The sequence below is a fragment of the Alnus glutinosa genome, chromosome 12 (genome assembly GCF_958979055.1).
Source record: "Alnus glutinosa chromosome 12, dhAlnGlut1.1, whole genome shotgun sequence".
In the NCBI taxonomy this organism is placed as follows: domain Eukaryota; kingdom Viridiplantae; phylum Streptophyta; class Magnoliopsida; order Fagales; family Betulaceae; genus Alnus; species Alnus glutinosa.
This window is the reverse complement of record NC_084897.1, coordinates 24030784-24051594: the sequence shown is the minus strand read 5'-3', so window position 1 is coordinate 24051594 and position 20811 is coordinate 24030784. Positions and strand designations below refer to the sequence as shown.

The following is a 20811-nucleotide window of genomic DNA, read 5'->3' as shown; positions in this document are numbered from 1 at the left end:
GAAATGTATGATGACAGCAGATACAAAAACCAAATCAGAAATACATCAGGTGAACCCCTTCTCTAAAATACCACTCAATAATGACTGTACCTGATCATAAAAAGTAGATATTTGAAGGATATCAACCTTCAGTACCTTAATTCTCCCACTTCTCATCAGATACTCAGTAATCCTATTGCAGGGGTGTTGTTTGAGCTTTTGATTGTTCTAGTGTCATCCACTCCCTTGTCATGTTTACAGATATGGTATCATGGGTTCATTTTTTTTCAGAAAAGGGGGTATCTCAATGGATGAGGCATTGAATATATATGCTGTACAAATTACAATTGGCATGTACCAATTATTACACATCAAGGGACAATTTTTCCTCCTTCCCCAGTGGTGTTCGTGAACCATGTGACTGATGTGAGCAGAAAAACTCTGCGTATGATTTGGCACCCTTCTTCTCAAAGAATGAAAGCAACCCTTTAAAACATGTCTATTCAGCTGAGGATTTGGACAAACATTAACCAGAGAACTAGAGAAGTCCCGTGAAACCGAACTGTGATATTTTCCATACCCCAAAAAAAAAGAAAAAAAAAAGAAGCTTCATTAAGGCCTCGAATTGAGCTTTCCGATACAAACCAGAGATGGCCAAGAAAATTTCCCATTTCGTATTGAATAGAAATTGCATCGAACAAATCATCGAGCACAAGGAAATTGCATCAAACGATCACATACATGCATAGACACGAGGAAACTTGCCAAAACAATAAACCCATCATAGTAAAGGTGAATTTCTACATAAATGCTTACACAAACACACGTCGATCAATTACGTACAAATTGTTTTGTGTATATACAAACGTGTGCGTGTCATACATGCACGAGTTGAATGACACGGACACTGATGATTAATCCCAGAAAGACGAATCATGAATGAAAAGATTATGAGAGAAAAGGTCGTTATTGAGGAGAATGAGCTTCAGCTATCAGAGCTAAGGAGAAAAAAGACAAGGATCTGATTCGAACCTGGACAGAGCCACTTTACGTCGGTAGATTAGAGCGTGAAAATATCTAGAAGAGCAACGGCACGGGAGATTTAAATACAAGGTGGTGTGGGGAATGAAAGAGAGGAAATATCTTCCCACTTTTCTGATTCCCCATGCATGATTAATTGGGCCTAGCCCAGCCTTGCTAACAAAATCCTTTTCTTGGACCCAAAAAGCACAGTACTTTTCTTTCTTTTCTTTTTTTTCTTTTTTATATTCTTTTTTATGTCAAAATTAAGAGATTTCTTTTTAGAGAAATGCTAAGTTACTCTATTTTTTACTCCCAAATGCAATTCTGAAAATGAACTTGTCATATACTCATATAACTATAAGCATGGTCATGGTTGTATTCGAGTCGAGTAGAGTCAAGTACTGAATGTTTAAAGTTGTCTCATTTAATTTTATTTCGAACACGAGTATAACTCGAACTTATCACAAAACGAGGTATTCTGTTTAAGCTTGGCTCGTTTAATTTTATTTTGAACACGAGTCGAACTTGATCTTATCATCATGAATTGCTCAATTAACTTATTCATTTCTTATATAAAGTAAATATCATGATTGTTTACATTTTCGTAAATTCATACTAATCATTAATTAATTAAATATTGTTAAAATTTTATCATTTTAGTTCACTAAAAAAATTAACTTGAATCTTAAATAATATAATCTCGAGTTTATATGTATATACATAAATTCATTATACACATATACAAATTATGTGCGTGCATATACGTACACACATATAACTATACATACTCACAAACACACTAATACACACAAATCTATAAAATTAAACTTACAACAATAACTCAAGTTATATCTATCATATTATGAAGATAATTCATTTTTACTTAAGATGTTTTTATTATAAAATTAAAATAATACAAAAAAAAATTATAAAAATAAAGTTATACGAGTTTATACAAGTTTATCTGAGTCGAACCGAGTTTATACGAGTATGTCTCGTTTAATATTTGAACATATTATTGTGTTCACTTACGGCTCATTTATTATTCAAACTGAGACCGAACCAAATTTAACCGAGCTAAGCTAAACCGAATTTACGAGCGGTTGGGCTCATCTTACACCCCTAAGCATGAAGAGTTAATCAAGTGATATAGAATCCTATATGATCAATCAAGGTGTGATAGCAAATATATTAAATTAGGGAAAATATAAATTTAATCTCTTTAAGTAATTGTGCAATTTTAAGTGATATGCCATGTCAGTTAAATTTTTTTTTTAATAAAAATCAGAAAACAAAAACAAAAAAGACAAATGAAATAACCACTTCAACAAGGGAAATGATTGACCGTCCCCCAACAATCCATTAATAATAAAAAATTAATTTTTTATTAAAAAATTGTTTCTTATGTATTTTTTAATGAAAAATTAATTTTTTAATATTAATGGGATGACAGGGGACGGATGACAGTCCCTTGTGTAGAACGGCTCCTTCAACAAACAGGCGGCTCGCGTGACTACCTCAAATGTAAGGGTTAACATGTATGTATATATATATATATATATATATATACACATCAACCCACCACTAGAGGAGGATGGCCCGCGCAACCACTCCCATTTCTATTGCTTGGACTGGTTGCATGCACGAGCTACTCTTTTGTTGGAGGTGGCCACCTCTTATCTGTTTCTTTTTAATTTTTTTTTAAAAAAATTAAAATTAAAATTAATCTGTTTTAATAGAGTAAAAATAATATTTAACTCACGTGACAAAATTAAGTCCTTCGAATATGAGACAGTCCGTACTCTGTAGTATCATGTCAACGTCACAGTCATGAGATGAAGGCCCAGTGAAAATGGAGAATAATACAAAAATAAGCCGATGCCACACTGCCGTCAGTGTTGTGGCCTTTAACTTGTGTAGGGCTGGCTTTCCCCAGCTATGTCATGTGGGCTGCCTTAACGCCCACTATATAAAGTCACTACCCCAAAAGAAAACCATATTGCAATTATTCTGTATTAATTACATGCCTCACCTTCATATGTTTACAAAAATTTGCTAATCTTTGGGTGGTTTTTTCAAGTAATACAATGATCCCCTAATAACAAAGAATTTCAGCCATACCGATCCATTAATTACTAAGTTATTAATAATAATTGAGGGAGCGCGTGCAAATCTTTCCCATAATAAGCCCGTTTAGCCCATTTCGATATTAGTTTCTCAGCGGATAAGAGCCTACTATAATCATACATGCCCAAATGGAATTGTCAAACCGGTCTTTCTTTTCCCATACATATATAAGTTGCTAATGATAATTTAAGAAAATTTCACTTCCCACTTCTATTTTTTATTATTTTTGTAATTATATCTTTAAACTTTAAAATGTATCAATTTAGTGTATTTATTTTTTAATTTTTTTAATTTCATCTAGCTCTCGGTTGAGATTTTCTCGATTAAATCCAGTTAATTTCCAAAATATTATTATTTTAAGATGTATATTTTAAAAATTTTGACACAAATCTTCATTAAAATTTACCCAAAAAAGTGAAATATTTTGATCGCCAAATTAGACTAAACACTAATGCCCAGGAAATTAGCATAAGTGGGTGAAGTAGGATAATGACAAGTGATTTGAATGCATTGCAGGGAATAACACTGTAGCGGATCAGCATCCGAATATCGACAACAGCCAATTGATGAGCAGCTAGCGACTAAATTTATATTCTTCTTTTCTTTTAAGCCATAGAAGTCCAAGAGAACAGAGAGAATTTAAAGACAAAGCTTAGAAATTAGCTATACGTAGATCGATCCATTATTTTCTACTTAGTACTACTAGTAGCAGCATATTGTACATCAATGGCGCATTCCAAAAAGACAAAAAAGCATATATAATATATGAACATGAGAAGAAAAGGCATTAATTTCTAACACGTATGCGATGGATCTTAAGAAGATTACATTACTCATGGAAATCCCATCTAACATCTTGAAACACTACAGAATGATGGCGTCCTGCAGGCACTTCATTGTGACACCCATCATCGAAGTTCTGAGAATAGCTAACAGCATCATAATGGAAAGACAAAGGTTTAGACCCATATAAGTTCTTACCGTCTCTGACAAGCCTCCTAAGAAGATTTCGCCATCTCCAGCTTCTTTTGTTATGGCTGCTGCTGCAGTAGCAATGGATGCGAGAGTATCCCGTTTCTTCATGCACGGGGAAGCACGAAGGCGACATCGTGGCGCACCCAGACAAGTTTGAGGATCGCCGCGGGTGGGTGGATTCCCTCTCCATTTCAACACAAATGTGGGTTTCCTTCCACAATGCTGCCTGCACCCTTCCCATATGGTTGCTCAATAATTTCATGAGTGACAAGAAGATGCGTTTCTCTTGTTGGTGCCAAGCATCTATGTAGTATTCAATCCTTTTTTGTACAGACTTTGTGGGCCTTAATTCGCAGGGAGTCCTTTTTTCGTTTATCTTTTATTTTATTTTTTTTCGCTTTACTCACAACCTTGTCATCTAGCCTCTATTCCTATTAGAGTTTTAAAAAAAAAAAAATAAATAAATAAATAAAAAAGACGGACATATTATGGACAAAGGCAAATAAAGTTGAAAAAAAATATTTGGGTAGTTTGACTTTTTGAAATAAAATTTTTAAAAAAATGAGATAAAATATTATTTGAAAAATTTGAACACCGCAGCAAATAGAATCAAAATTCTCCTCGTTTTCAAACATAAATGTCTCTAATTCTTATGGACTCTTATTAGGGTACTATAATTTTTTATTACTAAAACGTGGATGGTCATGTAGGATTTATTTTTATCAATTATATATAAATTGTTACGCGAGTTGGCCTGTAATAAAAATTGGTATGTAACAATCAAGAAAAAACGTTAGTTATATTTGAGCTACCACTTCAAATAGACTAGTCAATTTTGTGTTATGTAGAATCACTTATAAATTGTCTAGTCTCACATAATAATGAACTAATTAATGTAAAACTTAACATTTATGAGTGCGTTGTTCATCTTTCGTATATGAAACTGAGGTATTAATAACAATCTCCGCTCTTAAATTCTTGACGTTCTTATCGCTGTCACGTTAGTTAGTGCTCTAGTATCAAATGCTAGTTCCACCTTCAAACATCTTTATTCTGATAAGCTAATAAATTTAAGAAAAGTAATAACAATACTTGTCTAACAAGAATATTGCTCTACAGTTACAAAAGGATTACAATTCAAATCAACTTATTTTTGTCACTTTTATATATGTTATCTCTTTATCCCAATTTCTTCCTTGAAATGATTGTTGCTTATCACATCAACTTATCGTTATCCATCTCCAAAAAAAAAAAAAAAAAAAAAAAAAAAAAAAAAGAAAGAAAGAAAGAAAAAGGTTCATTGGTGGTTTAGAAGACGCTGTCTGAATAAGTTAAGTAATTGATATTTTACCATAGTTTGTTGGTAATCAGTGATTCGAGGTTTATATAATAATGGAGCCGATCGATCGGCCCCATATGAAGTGATCATTACCATAATGAAGTTTTGGATACTAATAATCGACACTTTGTCAGTTGAATTGACACATCTGCAGACAAACAACTGCAAGATTTGATGACAGCATTGACCTTTAATTTGTTATATATCTGTTACTTTATCTCTTTTAATTTTTGATGGTAAATATATTGGAATAATGTGGACTCGTGATACATTCTTCTAGCTACATGAATCCTAGCTTCCTTCAGATAATGGAAAGATCAGATCAGAAAATCTCCATTAGTGATGATTTATTGCTTGAACAGCTCGATTGTTATTTCTTAAATAAGATTGAGTGGCAGTGGTTGTCTAAAGAAGTGTTTGGCACCTCTATTTAAATGTTAAAGATTCTGGCAAATCTTGCAAGCGCATAATATTGATCTTTTCCTGAAAATTCTACTGGCATATATATAAGAAAAACATTAAAAAAAAAATCTCCTTTTATAAAAAGAAGAAAGAAATCTTAAAAAAAAATGTAATTTTTTAGTTAAAATGGAGAGTATTTACTAAGCCTAATGTGAATACACAGCATGTGAGTTTGGAAGAACCACGTACAGCTTCACCTGTCACACCCACCAAAATTTGTGGGGACTTGCTACTTGTCGTGTTTCTAAAATCTTGTAAGGGCCGGAAGAGATAAATAAAGCAGAGGAGTGAGGGGACAGGGCCATATGCAAACATTTTAGCCCCTAGGATTTGGTGTCCATGGTTCCAACTTCCATATATGTCATGTTATCTTGTTCTGACCCTCTTGGATTCCTTTTATCCCTCGGCCTTCAACCAAAAGAGTAATTATTAACGTTAACCATCTTATAGCTGTTGCATGCATGATTACTTTTGGTTGATAAACGATATTTGAATTGACATAAGAGTCAATAATTAACGTAAACCATCTAAGGGGATGGGATGAAAAGACTTTCTTTCTTGATCTTAACTCGTGGAATTAATGTTATTTAGCAGTAGTACTAATTAAGTTATGGTCCCTGTGTCGTCTCGATCAAAATTAACATGTCTTTGAATTCTTTAATTACTTGTACCTGTCCATTTTGAGAGATCGATTCATGACCTGCGCGCTCGTACAAATCGAAAAGCATTAATTTGAACAAGACTTTTAGGGCACATGTTGTGGAGAGGATGTCCGCCGACAAAGGCACATGAACAAGCCAGTGTAATTGCCACTGTCCTCTCTCTCTCTCTCTTGAGGGATGGGGCGCAAATCGGTGTGGTGTCTGATAGCTAGAGAAACAAGTGTTTATGCTCTTCATAGACCTGAGTGTTACATATATTAACACCATCCCATATAATGTCATTGACCCATTAATGAACTCAATGGCATTTCATGGTTTCTTCACTGCTTTTTTATTTTTTTCCAAGCAATAAGAGGGGAGGGGAGGATTACATGCACTAAAACAAAAGACGTACAGCAAAAGAGTTTGACAATCCAACAATAAGTATCGGTACTGTTGGACAAATATCTCGAGATCTACACGTTATCAAACTGAAATTTGTTCTAACAAATATAATATCAGTGTGAATTAATCAACATAAAATGAAAAAAAAAAATGTACCAAATGAATGACAGGACTATGTAAAGGCCGTCAATTAAGGCATATAAAAAATGACACGAATTTTAAAAAGTTTTTCAACCATTTTCAAACCCCCCAAAATAGCAAGAAGGGTACCGACGGAAATCAAAACAAAGTCACCAACAGAAGGCACCAGTACAAAAGTCTCATTTACTGGATCAAATCATATAAGCACATGAACTCAAAATCTCACAAAAAACAATAGCAAGAAGGGCACTAACGAAGGTCAGAACAAAGTCACTGGCAAGAGGCACCAGCACAAAAGTCTCATCTACTGGATCAAATCACATAAACACATGGACTCAAAATCCCACAAAAAACAAGAGCAAGAACCAAAGGGGGGACTGACAGAGGTCAGAACAAAGTCATCGGCAAAAAACGCCAGCATAAAAGTCTCATATACTAGATCAAATCACATAAGCATATGGACTCAAAATCCCACAAAAAAACAACAAAACTTGAAATACAACAGTAAAAAAACACCCAACACCTGCTGCAGGGTGGAGGAAAAGTCTCCTTCAATTCACTGCCTATTAATTAATGACTCTTCTACCAAGTATCATCCAGGGGTCCCATCTTCTTGAATATGTCGGTCCTTATAGATTTTATCATACCGAATATCCCGTGATATACTGCTTCAGATTATTCAGCAGCAATTTTAGCAAATCATACTGCTCTGCAAGAAGATTTTCAGTTCACATTGTTACCGATTGTAAATTGGACAAGATAATAAAGTTATATGAATACACATATCAACACGCTGGAATAGCTCAGTTGGTTAGAGCGTGCGGCTGTTAACCGCAAGGTCGGAGGTTCGACCCCTCCTTCTAGCGCGTTTGTTATTATTTTTCGCTTTTCTACTTTTAACTTCTTAATTGCGCTGAAAAAGCCCAGGCCCGTTTCTCGCCAACCCATACACACGGCCCAAGTCAATCTGTATATGGGCTAGCTCAATTATTGGGCTAAAAGGCGCCGGAATAGGTTTTTACGTAAAATCCCAAATAAGATGATACAGCCCAAGCCCGTATCCTTGTGATCCTCCCAGTGAATTCGTGGCCATGGTTAGCTGAAGCTGATTTTGTCTGTAGCCAGCCATGATCTGACCATCTCCAAGAAAACGAGCTATTCAAATCACAAATGCTTAGGTGGCCAAGTCTGTCTCTCAAACATGGCATCCTATCTGGTTATATCCTTCAGGACTCGCTTTGTGGCTACCAAAATCCCAAGTTCGGATAGGGTTTTCATGGCTGGCGTATCTCTATTGTAAAAATTTCTTACACAACCTCTTTCTGGCTCTTCACCTTCAACTGGGCATCAATTTATGCTCATAATAGTTTTGGCAGTTCATCCATCTGATAACACTTTTCCCTTTTTCATTCATTTTGTTTTCTCTTTTGAAAACGACATAAATATTAACAAATAAGTAAAATAGGCAGTCAAATATGGGTATTTCAAAAAGTAGGTAGATCAGACGGATGTCATTGCTCTAACGAATAGATCGGCAACGACCAGGTAACCAACCTCGGACAAGGACAAATCCAGAAAACCAAGAAATTTTTCTCCAACCACCAAAATCTCACCCACATACCAGACAACGATAAATTACCACAGCGAGCGAGCCGAGAGAGAGAGAGAGAGAGAGAGGGATGGCAATGGCAATGGCGCTTCGCAGGATTGCCTCTTCCGTCGACAAGCCGATTCGCCCCCTCTTCAATGGCGCCTCCCTCTATTACATGGTTCTCTCTGTTGCTCTTTACTATTTTGAGTGCCTAATTAGTTCCTTATCTCACAACTTGTTGTCGTTCGGATTTTTTTTGTTTTGCAGTCATCGTTGCCAAACGAGGCTGTCTACGAGAAGGAAAAAACCCGCGTCACAGTGAGCTCATGAATCCTTTCTCTGTATTCATATATTCATACACACACACACTGACTCACACATACGTACTTATGTATGTATTGGTCTGTTTTGGTAGTAGTAATTTATATATTTCAAGCATATGTATATGGTTTTTTACAGTGGCCAAAGCAATTGAATGCTCCGCTAGAGGTTGTGGATCCGGAGATTGCTAACATTATAGAGCTTGAGAAAGCTAGACAATGGAAGGTAACACTTGCTCATTTAGTGTCAAACTTAAGGTTGAATTTTTTTTTTTTTTTTGTCGAAGATTGTTAGGTTGACTAGGATGAGAATGGGATAAAAAATTGTTTGACCAAGTGATAGAATTTTTTTTTTCTTGCTCTTTTAGTTTCTGTTTATTTTCAACTGTTAATATATTAATTTAAATTCTTAATTCTACAATTTTCTATCGGCTTAAACTTTTTAGATAATTAGTGATTTAATATAATATCCGAGCACACTCTAGTGTTCAAAATCCAATTCTACATTTTATCTATATTTCAGTTAAATATTTTATTTGTTGAACCTACAAATTCAGAGAGAGTGTTAAGATATTAATTTAAATGATTAAATCTACAATGTCCTATTAACTTAAGCTTTTAGAACAAGTGGTGATTTAACATTCACCAATCTCTCTTAAGAGAACTAAGGAAAATAATTGGAAATTATATTTTCTTTTTCTTTTTTTGGATAAGGTGTGGTCTCCAGCCAATTGTGCTAGGTTAAATTAAAATTTTAAAACCCAACTTAACTAAGCTGCATAGTTGTATTAGTTCCATGGACAAAATTTCAGAATCAGATTTCCCTTTTTTCCTTTTTTTTTTTTTAAATATATTTTATCAGTGATTAAGTGTTTTTCTAGAGCATGAATTTCTAATCACATTTTATTATGCGATCTTATTTCTTATTGGAGTTCGTTATTGTGTTGGTAAAGGGGCTAGAACTTATACCCTCAGAGAACTTCACCTCTGTCTCTGTAATGGAAGCAGTTGGATCTATCATGACTAACAAATACAGTGAAGGATATCCTGGTGCTAGATACTATGGAGGAAACGAGTACGTGGGATCTTCTTCATCTCTTGCTTGTGCTTGTCATGGATGTTATTGCGATTAGCTTTGCTGTTGATCCTTTAATTTGTTATTTTTGGACTGCTTGGTTAAATTTTGATAAAGAAAAGCATGGAACTCTCTCACGTTTCAGGTACATTGACATGGCAGAATCCTTATGCCAGAAGCGTGCTTTGGAGGCATTTCGGTTGGATCCAGCAAAATGGGGAGGTAAATATGTTACTTTTGTATGGCGATGAGCCTCCAGCTAATTTTTCTTTTCTTGCTTTTGTTTTCTTTCTTTCATTTGTAGGTGGCTGTTGATACTTCCTGAAAACACATACATGTGCATAATTTCTGAATCACATACCTATGAATATGTGTATGGATGGAATCCCACCTGAAATTACCAGTCATAATGACTAATGGATGTGATTAGAACCTTTCCTTTGCTCGCTAATATTGTCAACCTAATAGACTTGATTTTCTTAGAATGTGATCATTTACAAGCTTTCCTAAATCTAGTATCACCTTTGACATTGCAGTGAACGTGCAGCCTCTATCTGGGTCTCCAGCTAATTTTCAAGTTTACACTGCGTTGTTAAAACCTCATGAAAGAATCATGGCACTTGATCTTCCTCATGGTGGGCATCTTTCTCATGGCTATCAGGTGCTCATAGCTTCCATCAAGCCTAGCCTCTGCAAAATTACTTCTTTTATCCTGATTCCTGATCATTATAGATCTATCATGCATTGACCTAAGTCGTATTGGATTTTATTTCCTTTGAAGATCTAGTCATCATTTCCACAAATTTCAGTAGCATTTCTTTTTATTTGGGAAGTCATCAAAGTTTTGTGTAGCGTACTGTGATCATAAAATTTATCTTGTTGAGGTTTGAACTTTGAAGTGGATTTTGTCTACTTGAGTTTTAACAAATTTTTATTAGCTTTCCTTGTTTATAACACTATTTTTGGGTTGTCTTTATATGGATCTTAAATTGTTTCTCTTTGCTATTGTGCAGACTGACACCAAAAAGATATCTGCAGTCTCTATATTTTTTGAGACAATGCCATATAGATTGGATGAGAGCACCGGCTATATTGACTATGACCAGGTAGCTTTGCAGCTCAACTCCCACTTCTTCTTTTTTCTTTCCTTTTCTAATTCTCAAATTCGCATCTCTATCTGTAAGTAGAAGCTTTGTGTGACACAATAAAATGTGAATTTTAGTTGGAGAAAAGTGCCACACTCTTCAGGCCAAAGTTGATAGTAGCTGGTGCTAGTGCTTATGCGCGACTGTATGATTATGCGCGTATTCGCAAGGTAACCTCCCTTAGATTGATCTCTAGCAATAAATTATCATGTATTACTGTATATTGGTTTTTAGCTGATGTGATGGTCTTGAGGAACCAAGGTTACATATTTTTGGTATTTGACAGGTCTGTGACAAACAGAAAGCTATATTGTTGGCAGATATGGCACATATTAGTGGGCTGGTTGCAGCTGGTGTCATCCCATCACCTTTTGAGTATGCAGATGTTGTGACCACCACAACTCACAAGTCTCTTCGTGGGCCACGTGGAGCCATGATTTTCTTCAGGAAGGGATTAAAAGAGATTAACAAACAAGGGAAAGAGGTGAGTTTCGTTGAAAAATCACATTATTTACTCTTTCCGTGTCAAATCCAGTTTTACTTATTGTCATCATTTCTAGGCCTCTTTCTGATATTGAGTTAAATATATGACATAGATCAAAACTTTATACTGTTTACTTTGCCTGAAGGTTTTGTATGATTATGAAGACAAAATAAATCAGGCAGTTTTTCCTGGACTTCAAGGTGGCCCACACAACCACACAATTGCTGGTTTAGCAGTTGCACTGAAACAGGTTTGCCTGCTAATAAGATAATTGTGATAATTTTTTGGGTAATTATTCCCATTTTCATAGCTTTTGCTCTAATTACTCATGGCAGAAAGGGATCCACGTCACTGACTTTTTGGTTAGGGTTGGGGTTTGTTCTGTGGAATAGTGACCATACCCCCAAAATGGTTGTTGCAGACTAAAGTAGACATAAAAATGATTTGAAGTTTGAAGTACCCATCGAAGTAAATCATTTGCTCTAGTATTTTATTTTTTTCTTCTTGTACACATTATCAATACTTATAGGTTAGTAATGTATGTGTTGTTTAATGGAATGGTTGACACACACTGGTCACTGAGGCGTTATTGCATGAATTGGGCTTTGTGTGCTTGTTATGAGATTCACAGGATGAGATTGGAAGTGCCAAATTGGTTTATTTTATTTTATTTTATTAAAAAAAAAAAAATCATAGTTTGAAAGGCAGTGTATTGAACGCAATTTTAAGGAAGACTGACTCCCAAGTCCCAAGTGTCTCTACATATTTCCTTTTATATGACCAATACATGGATCATATCCTCCAAAACACACCTCCTCCCTCCCCGCTTTCCCAATCCCACCCCACTCTTGAAGTATGTTTTTCCAAAATTACCAAAATCAGCTTGTCATTTCACTTGAATGCTTTTCAATCTTTTTGAATTCACACTCTTCTTATTTTCTTAATCTGGTCTGGATGCAGGCTACAACTCCAGAATACAGAGGCTATCAAGAGCAAGTTCTCAGTAATTGCACAAAATTTGCACAGGTATAAGATTGATGGATGCAGCAAAATTTATTCTTTACTTAAAAATCTTGTAAATACAACTTTATCTTGTTGAGTTATCTTGGAATTTTAATCTATATGATGTTCTCTCATCAATATATGGATCTAATTAATTTGCTTCTGGTGTTTTAATTATTGAAACTTGACAAATTTTGCAGCGTCTGATCAATAATGGCTATGAACTTGTTTCTGGTGGTACTGAGAACCACCTAGTCTTGGTGAATTTGAAGAACAAGGTAATAAGCTCTTTACTATTCTAGAGAAGCTTCCATGCTACAGTTTGTGTCTTATGGGATCATCCAACTCTAATTACATTGTTCAACAACTTTGAAATTAATCTATTACTGACTCTTGGTTGGAAGATAATACAAAGTATCCTGATAGAATCATTATAGATGTTGGCCCTCTCTGTCAAATGTAGGATTAGGTTAACACAACTGTTATTCTCTTTCTACAGGGTATTGATGGCTCCAGAGTTGAGAAGGTGTTGGAATCTGTTCACATTGCAGCCAACAAAAACACTGTTCCTGGAGATGTGTCTGCCATGGTTCCTGGTGGCATCAGGATGGGTAAAGACTCTTCATTGATCAGTTGTTACTTCTTTTACTTTTTGTTGGTAATTTAACCTGATGAATCCTTGTGTACTTCAGGAACCCCGGCTCTTACTTCTAGGGGATTTGTTGAGGAGGATTTTGCTAAGGTAGCAGATTTCTTTGATGCTGCTGTGAAGTTGGCATTGAAGATCAAGGCAGAAACTAAAGGTGTCTAAATCTTTGATAGTGAAAATTTCATCCTCCTTCGGCTTGTGCTTGTCTGATCACCACTCATGTGGGCATGTACACATGCTTGTGCTGTGAAATGGTCGACAGGTGAAAACTTTAGCGCTTGAATCTACTAATACAGGTTAATTTGTGATGTGTAAACCAGGAACAAAGTTGAAGGACTTCTTGGCTACAATGCAGTCCGCTTCTCACTTTCAATCTGAGATCGCAAAGCTCCGCCATGATGTTGAGGAGTATGCAAAGCAATTTCCTACTATAGGGTTTGAGAAAGAAACCATGAAGTACGGGAACTGAGAAAGAGATTCTCTTTGTGTTTGGTAAGTTACCACGTGAATGTCATTGGAGTCTTGGGTTGGCGTTGATGAGGGTTTTCATAGAAGAGTTGCGTGTGACTTTTGAGAAAAACAATGGCAAGTTGTAGATGGGGTACATTTGAAAATATTCATCCTAGCATAAAAATGTGTCCTTGGGGCTTCCATGCATCATTGATAGTGTAAAAATGGAAAAGTAACAATGATATTATTGATTTGATCCAAAGAAAGAATGATCTATACATGCAGGTTTTCTGCACATTAGAGAGAAAATTGATCACTTATTTTCAGGTTCCCAAACTAATTTCTGATGCATTTGGACTTCGGTGATACCTAGAAGTAGAAAGAAATGCCTTGTTCTGGTCTTCTTCTATTACGATTTGTCTACATTTTCATTGCATCTTTGTTTAATTTCCTTTGGTTACTACTTCTGTGGTATGTGGCAGATCACATCTTGTTCTGTTTATTAGTATTTTGGTAATGTTCTAATCCTTCTCTTTTTGGAACAGGCGCTGTAAACAAAAATCATTCGAGTTTTCCCAGTTGACAAAGGGAAAAGGCCATATGTCAAGGATGTGCATTTAGAGCTTTTATTGTATAAATCCATCAAACCTTGATTTAGAGCTTCATTAATGTGTATAAACGTATTAACTGAGGCCTTGCCATGTAATAAACTTGCTTTGATCTGAAATGCAGCTACTTCTTTATACCTATGATGTAATTAGCATTGCAGATGTTGATATGCTCTCTTTGTTGATGATGATGGGCATTTATAACTGAAAAAATTCGTTTATGAAGGAACCCTTTGGTAACACTTACAGGGACTCTACAGGAAGTATTTGTTGAGGCGATTATATTAGTTTGCCTCAAACAGAGAATCAATCATAAAGTTACAAAGTTATGGTTTGTCATTTCTTTTTCAAGATCGATTGTTGTCACCCAAAGAAAATGTTGGTCGTCCTTAGAGCTATGGCTTTGCAAAAACAATGTTATGGTTGTCATGTTTTCATTAACTAACAGGATCAACGTTTCTTTTTTTGGTAGCCCCCAAAAAAAGAAACGTATCCAAGACTTCTTAAGTCGACGTTCTTCGTGTAGCTTCAACCTTCCGCCTTTATATACCACTAGCCTAACGAAATTCACGTACGTATGGTAGCGTCACGAAAAAGAGAAATGCTACACTTTTTTGTTCAAAAATTCTTTCTCAAAAACCACACATGCTCCGCTTCCACAAGTCCCCTACGAGGTTCATCACCGGGCAACATTCGCTCTCACCCCGTCAACTACACGCAAGGTCCAGTCGTCGTTGCCGTCCCAAGAGCGAGAACGACGACAATGACGAGAAGATTCGAAGAAGACAGGAGAAACCAGAGACGCATATGCATCTATACAAGAGCAGGGGCCAACACATCCTCACCAACCCAAGAGTTCTTGACTCCATTGTCCGAAAATCCCATGTAAAGCCCACCGATACAGTCCTGGAGATCGGACCCGGTACCGGAAATCTCACTCTGAGGCTTCTAGAAGCTGCCGAAAAGGTTGTCGCCGTTGAAATTGATAGGCGAATGGTTGAGATTCTCCACAAACGCGTAGCCGAGCGTGGGTTTCAAGATCGACTCACTGTAAGTTAACTTGCTTTTGACGTATTCGATGAAATGTTTAGCTGAAAATTTTGAGCCTTTTAAACGAGTCCGTTGCTGAGAATAAGCTGCTCTCGCAAATGGGTTTTGCAGGTTATTTGCAAAGACGCATTAAAGACCGAGTTTCCTCAGTTCGATCTTGTGGTGGCTAACATCCCGTATGGGATATCTTCGCCTCTCGTGGCTAAATTAGCATACGGGGCGAACCCATTTAGGAGCGCCACGCTTCTCCTTCAGAAAGAGTTTGCACGGAGACTGTTGGCTAATCCTGGTGACTCAGAGTTCAACCGCTTGGCGGTAAATGTGAAGCTGGTGGCTGATGTAGAGCTCGTCATGGACGTCAGCAAAAGGGACTTTGTTCCTTGTCCAAAGGTTGACTCCTCCGTGGTTATTATCCGTCCCAAAGCTGAAGTTCCTGATGTGAATCTGGACGAGTGGTGGGCTTTCACGAGAACCTGTTTTAGTAAGAAAAATAAGACGTTGGGCGCTACATTTAAGCAGAAGAGGAAGGTATTGGATTTGTTGAGGATCTCCAGAACCTCTTGCTCAAATGGTGAAAGTACCTCCAATGACAGCAATTATGATTGCAGCAATGATGCTGCTGCTGCTGATAATGATGAAGAAGGAGTGGACAGCGATGAAGAAGACATGCCGATGAGTACTGTGTTCAGGAAGAAGATCCTAGGAGTTCTAAACTCAGGTGGTTTTGAAGATAAGAGGCCTTCAAAGCTGTCTAATGAGGAGTTACAGCATTTACTCGCATTATTTAATCAAGCTGGAATATATTTTCATGATCACTCAAAGTCTAGGGATGCAGACAATGTAAAACTTGCTGCAGCTTTGAGTTCATAGCAATGTCACCTTCTCATTCTATTATTTAGTCATTTTCTGTTCTACTGTTCTCCCTTGCAGGTTTGGTAACCGTAAGAAAAAAACACATGCTTTTGGTATGTGGACGGGATTAGGGAACTAAACATGTTGATAAAAAGAGCAAAAAACATATACATATGAAACGTGTCGGGTATGACCAGCTTTACATCTTCTTTTAAGCACCATATATGGTTTGTTGATGCTATGATTTTGCCAAAAGTTGTTCTGAGGGAATTGCTGTGACTTTTTTTTTATATATAAAATTGTTTAGTAAATGTTTTGCAGAAGCAGCTTTAAATGTTCAATAAATTTGTTTAGGAACTGCTTCTCTCTCTCTCTCTCTCTATTTTTTAGAGAGAGAAGCTCTCCACCCTTTTTTTCAAAATCCTCTGCTTCCCCCCCCCTTTTTCCTCCTTCTGTGGCTGTTCCAGGGCCTCTTCCCTCCTCCCTTCCTCTTCTCTTCTTTCCTCCCTTCCTCTTCTCTTCCTTCCTCACGTCTTCTTCTCTTTCCCTCTGCCTCTCTGGGTTCTTAGGGTTTTTCTTTTTCTTGGGTGTACTTCTCGGTAGTTGGGTCTTCTCCGGCTTGTTCCGGTCTCTTCCGTCGACGCTGTTTTCGTGGTTGGCCGCTGCGCTGTCGTGCGTGGGTTTTGGTTCTTTTACATCATGGGTTGTAGATTTACTATGTTTGGATTCTCCTACCAGTGCACGTGCTTCACCGAGGGTTTCACCGTCATGAACCGGCTTTCCCAATCGTTGGCGTTGCTACGAGTGGATGCCACGCGCCGTCCCAACATGCGTGGCCAAGGGGTTTTTTTTTTTAAGTTTGGGAGTTAGATCTACGGTGTTGGGGACCTCTTCGCCGCGCACACACCCCTCCGACGACTTTTCCAGCAGATTCTGCGACTTCCAACAATTTTTCTGGCTGGTTCAGCACCATGCACCGGTGCCAGTGCGCGTGGCGTCATGCGCCACCGACTGTAGTTTTTTCTTTTTCTTTTATATTTGGGGTTTGATTTGTATTTTAGGTTTGCTTTTTAGATGTAATTCGGGCTCTTTTGTATTTTTGGGTTTGTATTTATGTTGGGTTTGGGTGCTTTTGGATTTGGGTGAATGTTGGGAGACTTTTTTGGTTTTTTGGGCTTTGGGTTTCTTGTGGTTCTAGGTGTTGTGGGTGCTGCATGCGGGTTTTAAAGTTGGTCTTTATGGGTTTTGTTGAGTTTTTCTTTTTATGGGTTAGCTTTGGCTGTTCCTGTGTATACTCCCAATGTACTTAGGGGCGCCTTACTCTTATATCTTACTTATCAAAAAAAAAAAAATTGTTTAGGAGTATCGTTGAGCTTAAGTTATTACTAAATTAGATTATATTATTTATATACTTACAAAAACTAATTTCACCGATTTGTACTTTGTAACAAATCAAATTATTTTTTTTAATCATAGAATGAACTATTTATATATATATTTTATGACTTCAGCGTTCGGTGCTTCCCCTTCATTTTAACTTTGTAAGTTTTCAAAACCCTAATATTTTATTTTTTGGTCATATGGTTAAGAACTGAAGAGATAGCTGAAAACTTGACTTACCGCCTTAGGGCGAAAATAAACTGAAGTCTAAAGAAGAAGTGAAGAGGAATAAGGATTATTGGCTTTTAGAAGAAGCTAGACTCAGGTGAAGAAGAGTCTTGAAAATAGGAGAAAAGTCGAGAAGGTGAGTACAAAAGAAAATAGAAAAAACTGAGAAAGTCTACATAAGACTCTAGTCGAACAAAAGTGACAAGTAGTCGTGAGAGTAAAATAGACTTAAAGAAGGAAAATATTTAAAAATAAAATAAAATAATTACACTTAACCCCCCCGATTTATCAACGGTGTGGCGATTTACCCTCCAATGTACCAAAATTGGTACATGACCCCCCCGAACTTGCCAACGTGTGGCAAAATCAACCTTCCGTCCAATCGACCGTTCGTTTAGACGGAAAGTCGGTCACGTGCAATTCACGTGACTTGGGGAGGGTCTCTGTCTTAAACAGTCACGTGACTTGCACGTGACCGATTTTCCGTCCAAACGAACGGTTGATTGGACGGAAGGTTGATTTTGCCACACGTTGGCAAGTTCGGGGGGTCATGTACTAATTTTGGTATATTGGAGGATAAATCACCACACCGTGGATAAATCAGGAGGTTAAGTGTAATTATCCCAAAAAAAAATTTACACTAACCCAACATTGACTTCTGGCTCATTTTCTCTTTCTCTCCTTTCTTTTCTTAATTCCTGGAAATCGATACGGGCTGATTAGGGTTCAAAGACGGATTTGGGGATTCCTTTTATTTTATTTTTTCATGCTTTGGCTTGGGATATGATATATTTGCGTTTGTGAGTCTCACTCGATACGACTCATCGTTGCTTTTTCTGAAGAGAGAGAGTGTGTAGGAAAAAGGAAAGGCAAGGGTTTAAAGTTGGAGAGAAATAGAGGAAGCAAAGGTCGGGACTCGGGAGGAGTGGAGAAGAAGAAAAGTGGAGTCTAATTATGGGTTTAAATAAAGTGTTATTATTGTGACTCATTAGGAGAAGAAGACAAATTTTGTACAAATTTTTTTTTTTTTTTTTTTTTGAACAAACACCTTCTTCATTGCCGGAGCAAAACGCTCGGAAACCACCCAAAGGGTACAGAGAACATTACACAGAAAAAAACAAATCACAAATAACAGAAGGCATTACAAACGCCCGTAGGCGAAGCTGAAACAAGGCCGGCGGCCGATGGTAGTGAGTAGAGGTAATGAACCTCTAATCACAAAGCAAGGGAAAACCCTAGCTTAAAGCAGCTACCGAAGGTCGGTAGACTGTGATTACAGGGTAAGAATTTACAAACAAAGCAAGAAAAGTTCTGGAATACAAGCACAGGAAAACAAACAGCCGGAGAAACCAAGCGCGTGCAGAACACACGGCTCCTCCGGGAACCCCCCAACAACGGACGACCCCCAACAAGTCCAGATCGGCACCTAGCAAAGCCGGAAAAGCAAGCCACAACCCGCACGCGCGGGGGGCAGGAAGGGAGACCCCCGGCGTGTGCTGATCACGCGCCGACCAGGAAAGATCTACACGACCCGCCAGGAAGCCAACAAGACCGGAGAGGGCCGAAGACCGCAACAGGAAGGTTCATGTCGAACAAGGACCAACCGAGGTTAACAGATCTGACTTTAAACACCATCTCCGCTGGCCATTCTCCAACACCCGTCTATCTCCTCGAACCAGCAACCAAAACCTCTGCTTGCTCCCAACAAAGACAAAGAAAACAGAAGAAAGAAAGACAAAAACAAAACAACCTCCACCAGTGCAAACACTGGGAGGAAAGAACTCCAACAGCCCTGAAGGCTTGGAGACAAAACCCTGGCCTTAGCGGCCAAGGGAAAGCAGAGCCAACAAAACAAAGCCGGGAGGAGGAGGCATGAAGCCTCCCCCCCCGGAAGACAGGCTTCCTTCGCTAAGCTCTCTCCGACTAGAAGATTCTCAGACTTTCTCTCTCTACGCGAGAGAGATTGTTTAATGTTCAAATTTTGTACAAATTGAACAATGAGAAGTGACGTCTGATGAAGAAGTAAAAGTCAAATTTTGTACATTTTTTTTTTTTTTTTTTTTTTCATTTGTGTGACTAGTGTGTGTAGTAAAAATCATTTGATTTGTGCGATGATTATTGAATAACTTATTGACAAATTTTTTTATTTTTTTTTTCAATTTTTACTTTATGGTATTATAAAATTTTGATTTTAATTTTTTTTATTTAATATGAGTTTTACGACATAGAATAATAATTAATTCGCAACATTAAAGCAGAGCAAAATTACTAATACAAATCGCACTTTTTGAGGTTAGTTTTCTAAGCTCAATTCTTAATATAATTGGTATTGTAATTTCCATATTATGGTTATTAAATATTGAGAATATTTGTTATTATGCTTATAAGTTTAAACAATTAATTGGAGAATTTGACATGTGAAAGCTATTATATTCTATTGTTCTTTATGTGAGTTCGTTAGTTGCTAACTTAGAATTTTTTCTTCTTACTTTTCTAAAGACTCTAACATAATCATGTAAATTTATTTTATAGATGATTTTTGTGATTCAAAAAAACGACAAATTCCATTTTAATAGGTGTTTTAATTAAATTTGATATACTATGAAACACTTATTTTGTTTAATTTTTGTTGTCAAAATTAAATTTATGCTAATTTCATTTTTATATATTTATTTCATCCTCAATCTTAATATATTTTTTATTTATGTTTTGTTCCCTATCTCTATTTTAATATATTTGTAACTCATACCTTGACAGCTTGGTTTCAACTCATAATACTTTTTAGTAGGGTCGTGAAGCCTCCTTCCTCGTACACAAAGATGCTCTCTCTCTAACCCTCTCTCTCTTTCTCTCTCTCTCTCTAACCCTCTCTATCTTTTTGTCTT

The 20811-nt window shown here is 36.9% G+C and overlaps 2 protein-coding genes and 1 non-coding gene across 3 annotated transcripts; all 3 read left to right on the top strand.

The window, feature by feature from the left end:
• Positions 1–7884: 7884 nt before the first annotated feature.
• Positions 7885–7958, top strand: TRNAN-GUU (transfer RNA asparagine (anticodon GUU)). Its single transcript has one exon. It is a non-coding gene; the product is annotated as a tRNA-Asn (tRNA).
• A 364-nt stretch (positions 7959–8322) lies between these two features.
• Positions 8323–14557, top strand: LOC133851102 (serine hydroxymethyltransferase, mitochondrial). Its single transcript, XM_062287411.1, has 16 exons — positions 8323–8861; positions 8951–9001; positions 9143–9229; positions 9957–10078; positions 10224–10300; positions 10615–10739; positions 11092–11184; positions 11301–11393; positions 11510–11707; positions 11853–11957; positions 12668–12733; positions 12910–12987; positions 13209–13320; positions 13402–13512; positions 13679–13850; positions 14354–14557. Exons 1-15 carry the CDS (start codon positions 8772–8774, stop codon positions 13825–13827), a joined length of 1557 nt encoding a protein of 518 aa, XP_062143395.1. The 5' UTR covers positions 8323–8771; the 3' UTR covers positions 13828–13850; positions 14354–14557.
• Positions 14558–14673: 116 nt separating this feature from the next.
• On the top strand, positions 14674–16526 carry LOC133851103 (ribosomal RNA small subunit methyltransferase, mitochondrial). The gene is made up of 2 exons (XM_062287412.1): positions 14674–15466; positions 15578–16526. The coding sequence occupies exons 1-2, from the start codon at positions 15062–15064 to the stop codon at positions 16334–16336; spliced, it is 1164 nt and encodes a 387-aa protein (XP_062143396.1). The 5' UTR covers positions 14674–15061; the 3' UTR covers positions 16337–16526.
• The last annotated feature ends 4285 nt before the right edge of the window (positions 16527–20811 follow it).

Coding starts and splice junctions, on each gene's coding strand:
- LOC133851102 (XM_062287411.1), top strand. CDS start 8,772: ATGGCAATGGCAATGGCGCTTCGCAGGATTGCCTCTTCCGTCGACAAG. Junction 11,185..11,300: donor GCTATATTGACTATGACCAG/GTAGCTTTGCAG, acceptor TGTGAATTTTAG/TTGGAGAAAAGTGCCACACT. Junction 11,958..12,667: donor TAGCAGTTGCACTGAAACAG/GTTTGCCTGCTA, acceptor GTCTGGATGCAG/GCTACAACTCCAGAATACAG.
- LOC133851103 (XM_062287412.1), top strand. CDS start 15,062: ATGCTCCGCTTCCACAAGTCCCCTACGAGGTTCATCACCGGGCAACAT. Junction 15,467..15,577: donor GGTTTCAAGATCGACTCACT/GTAAGTTAACTT, acceptor TGGGTTTTGCAG/GTTATTTGCAAAGACGCATT.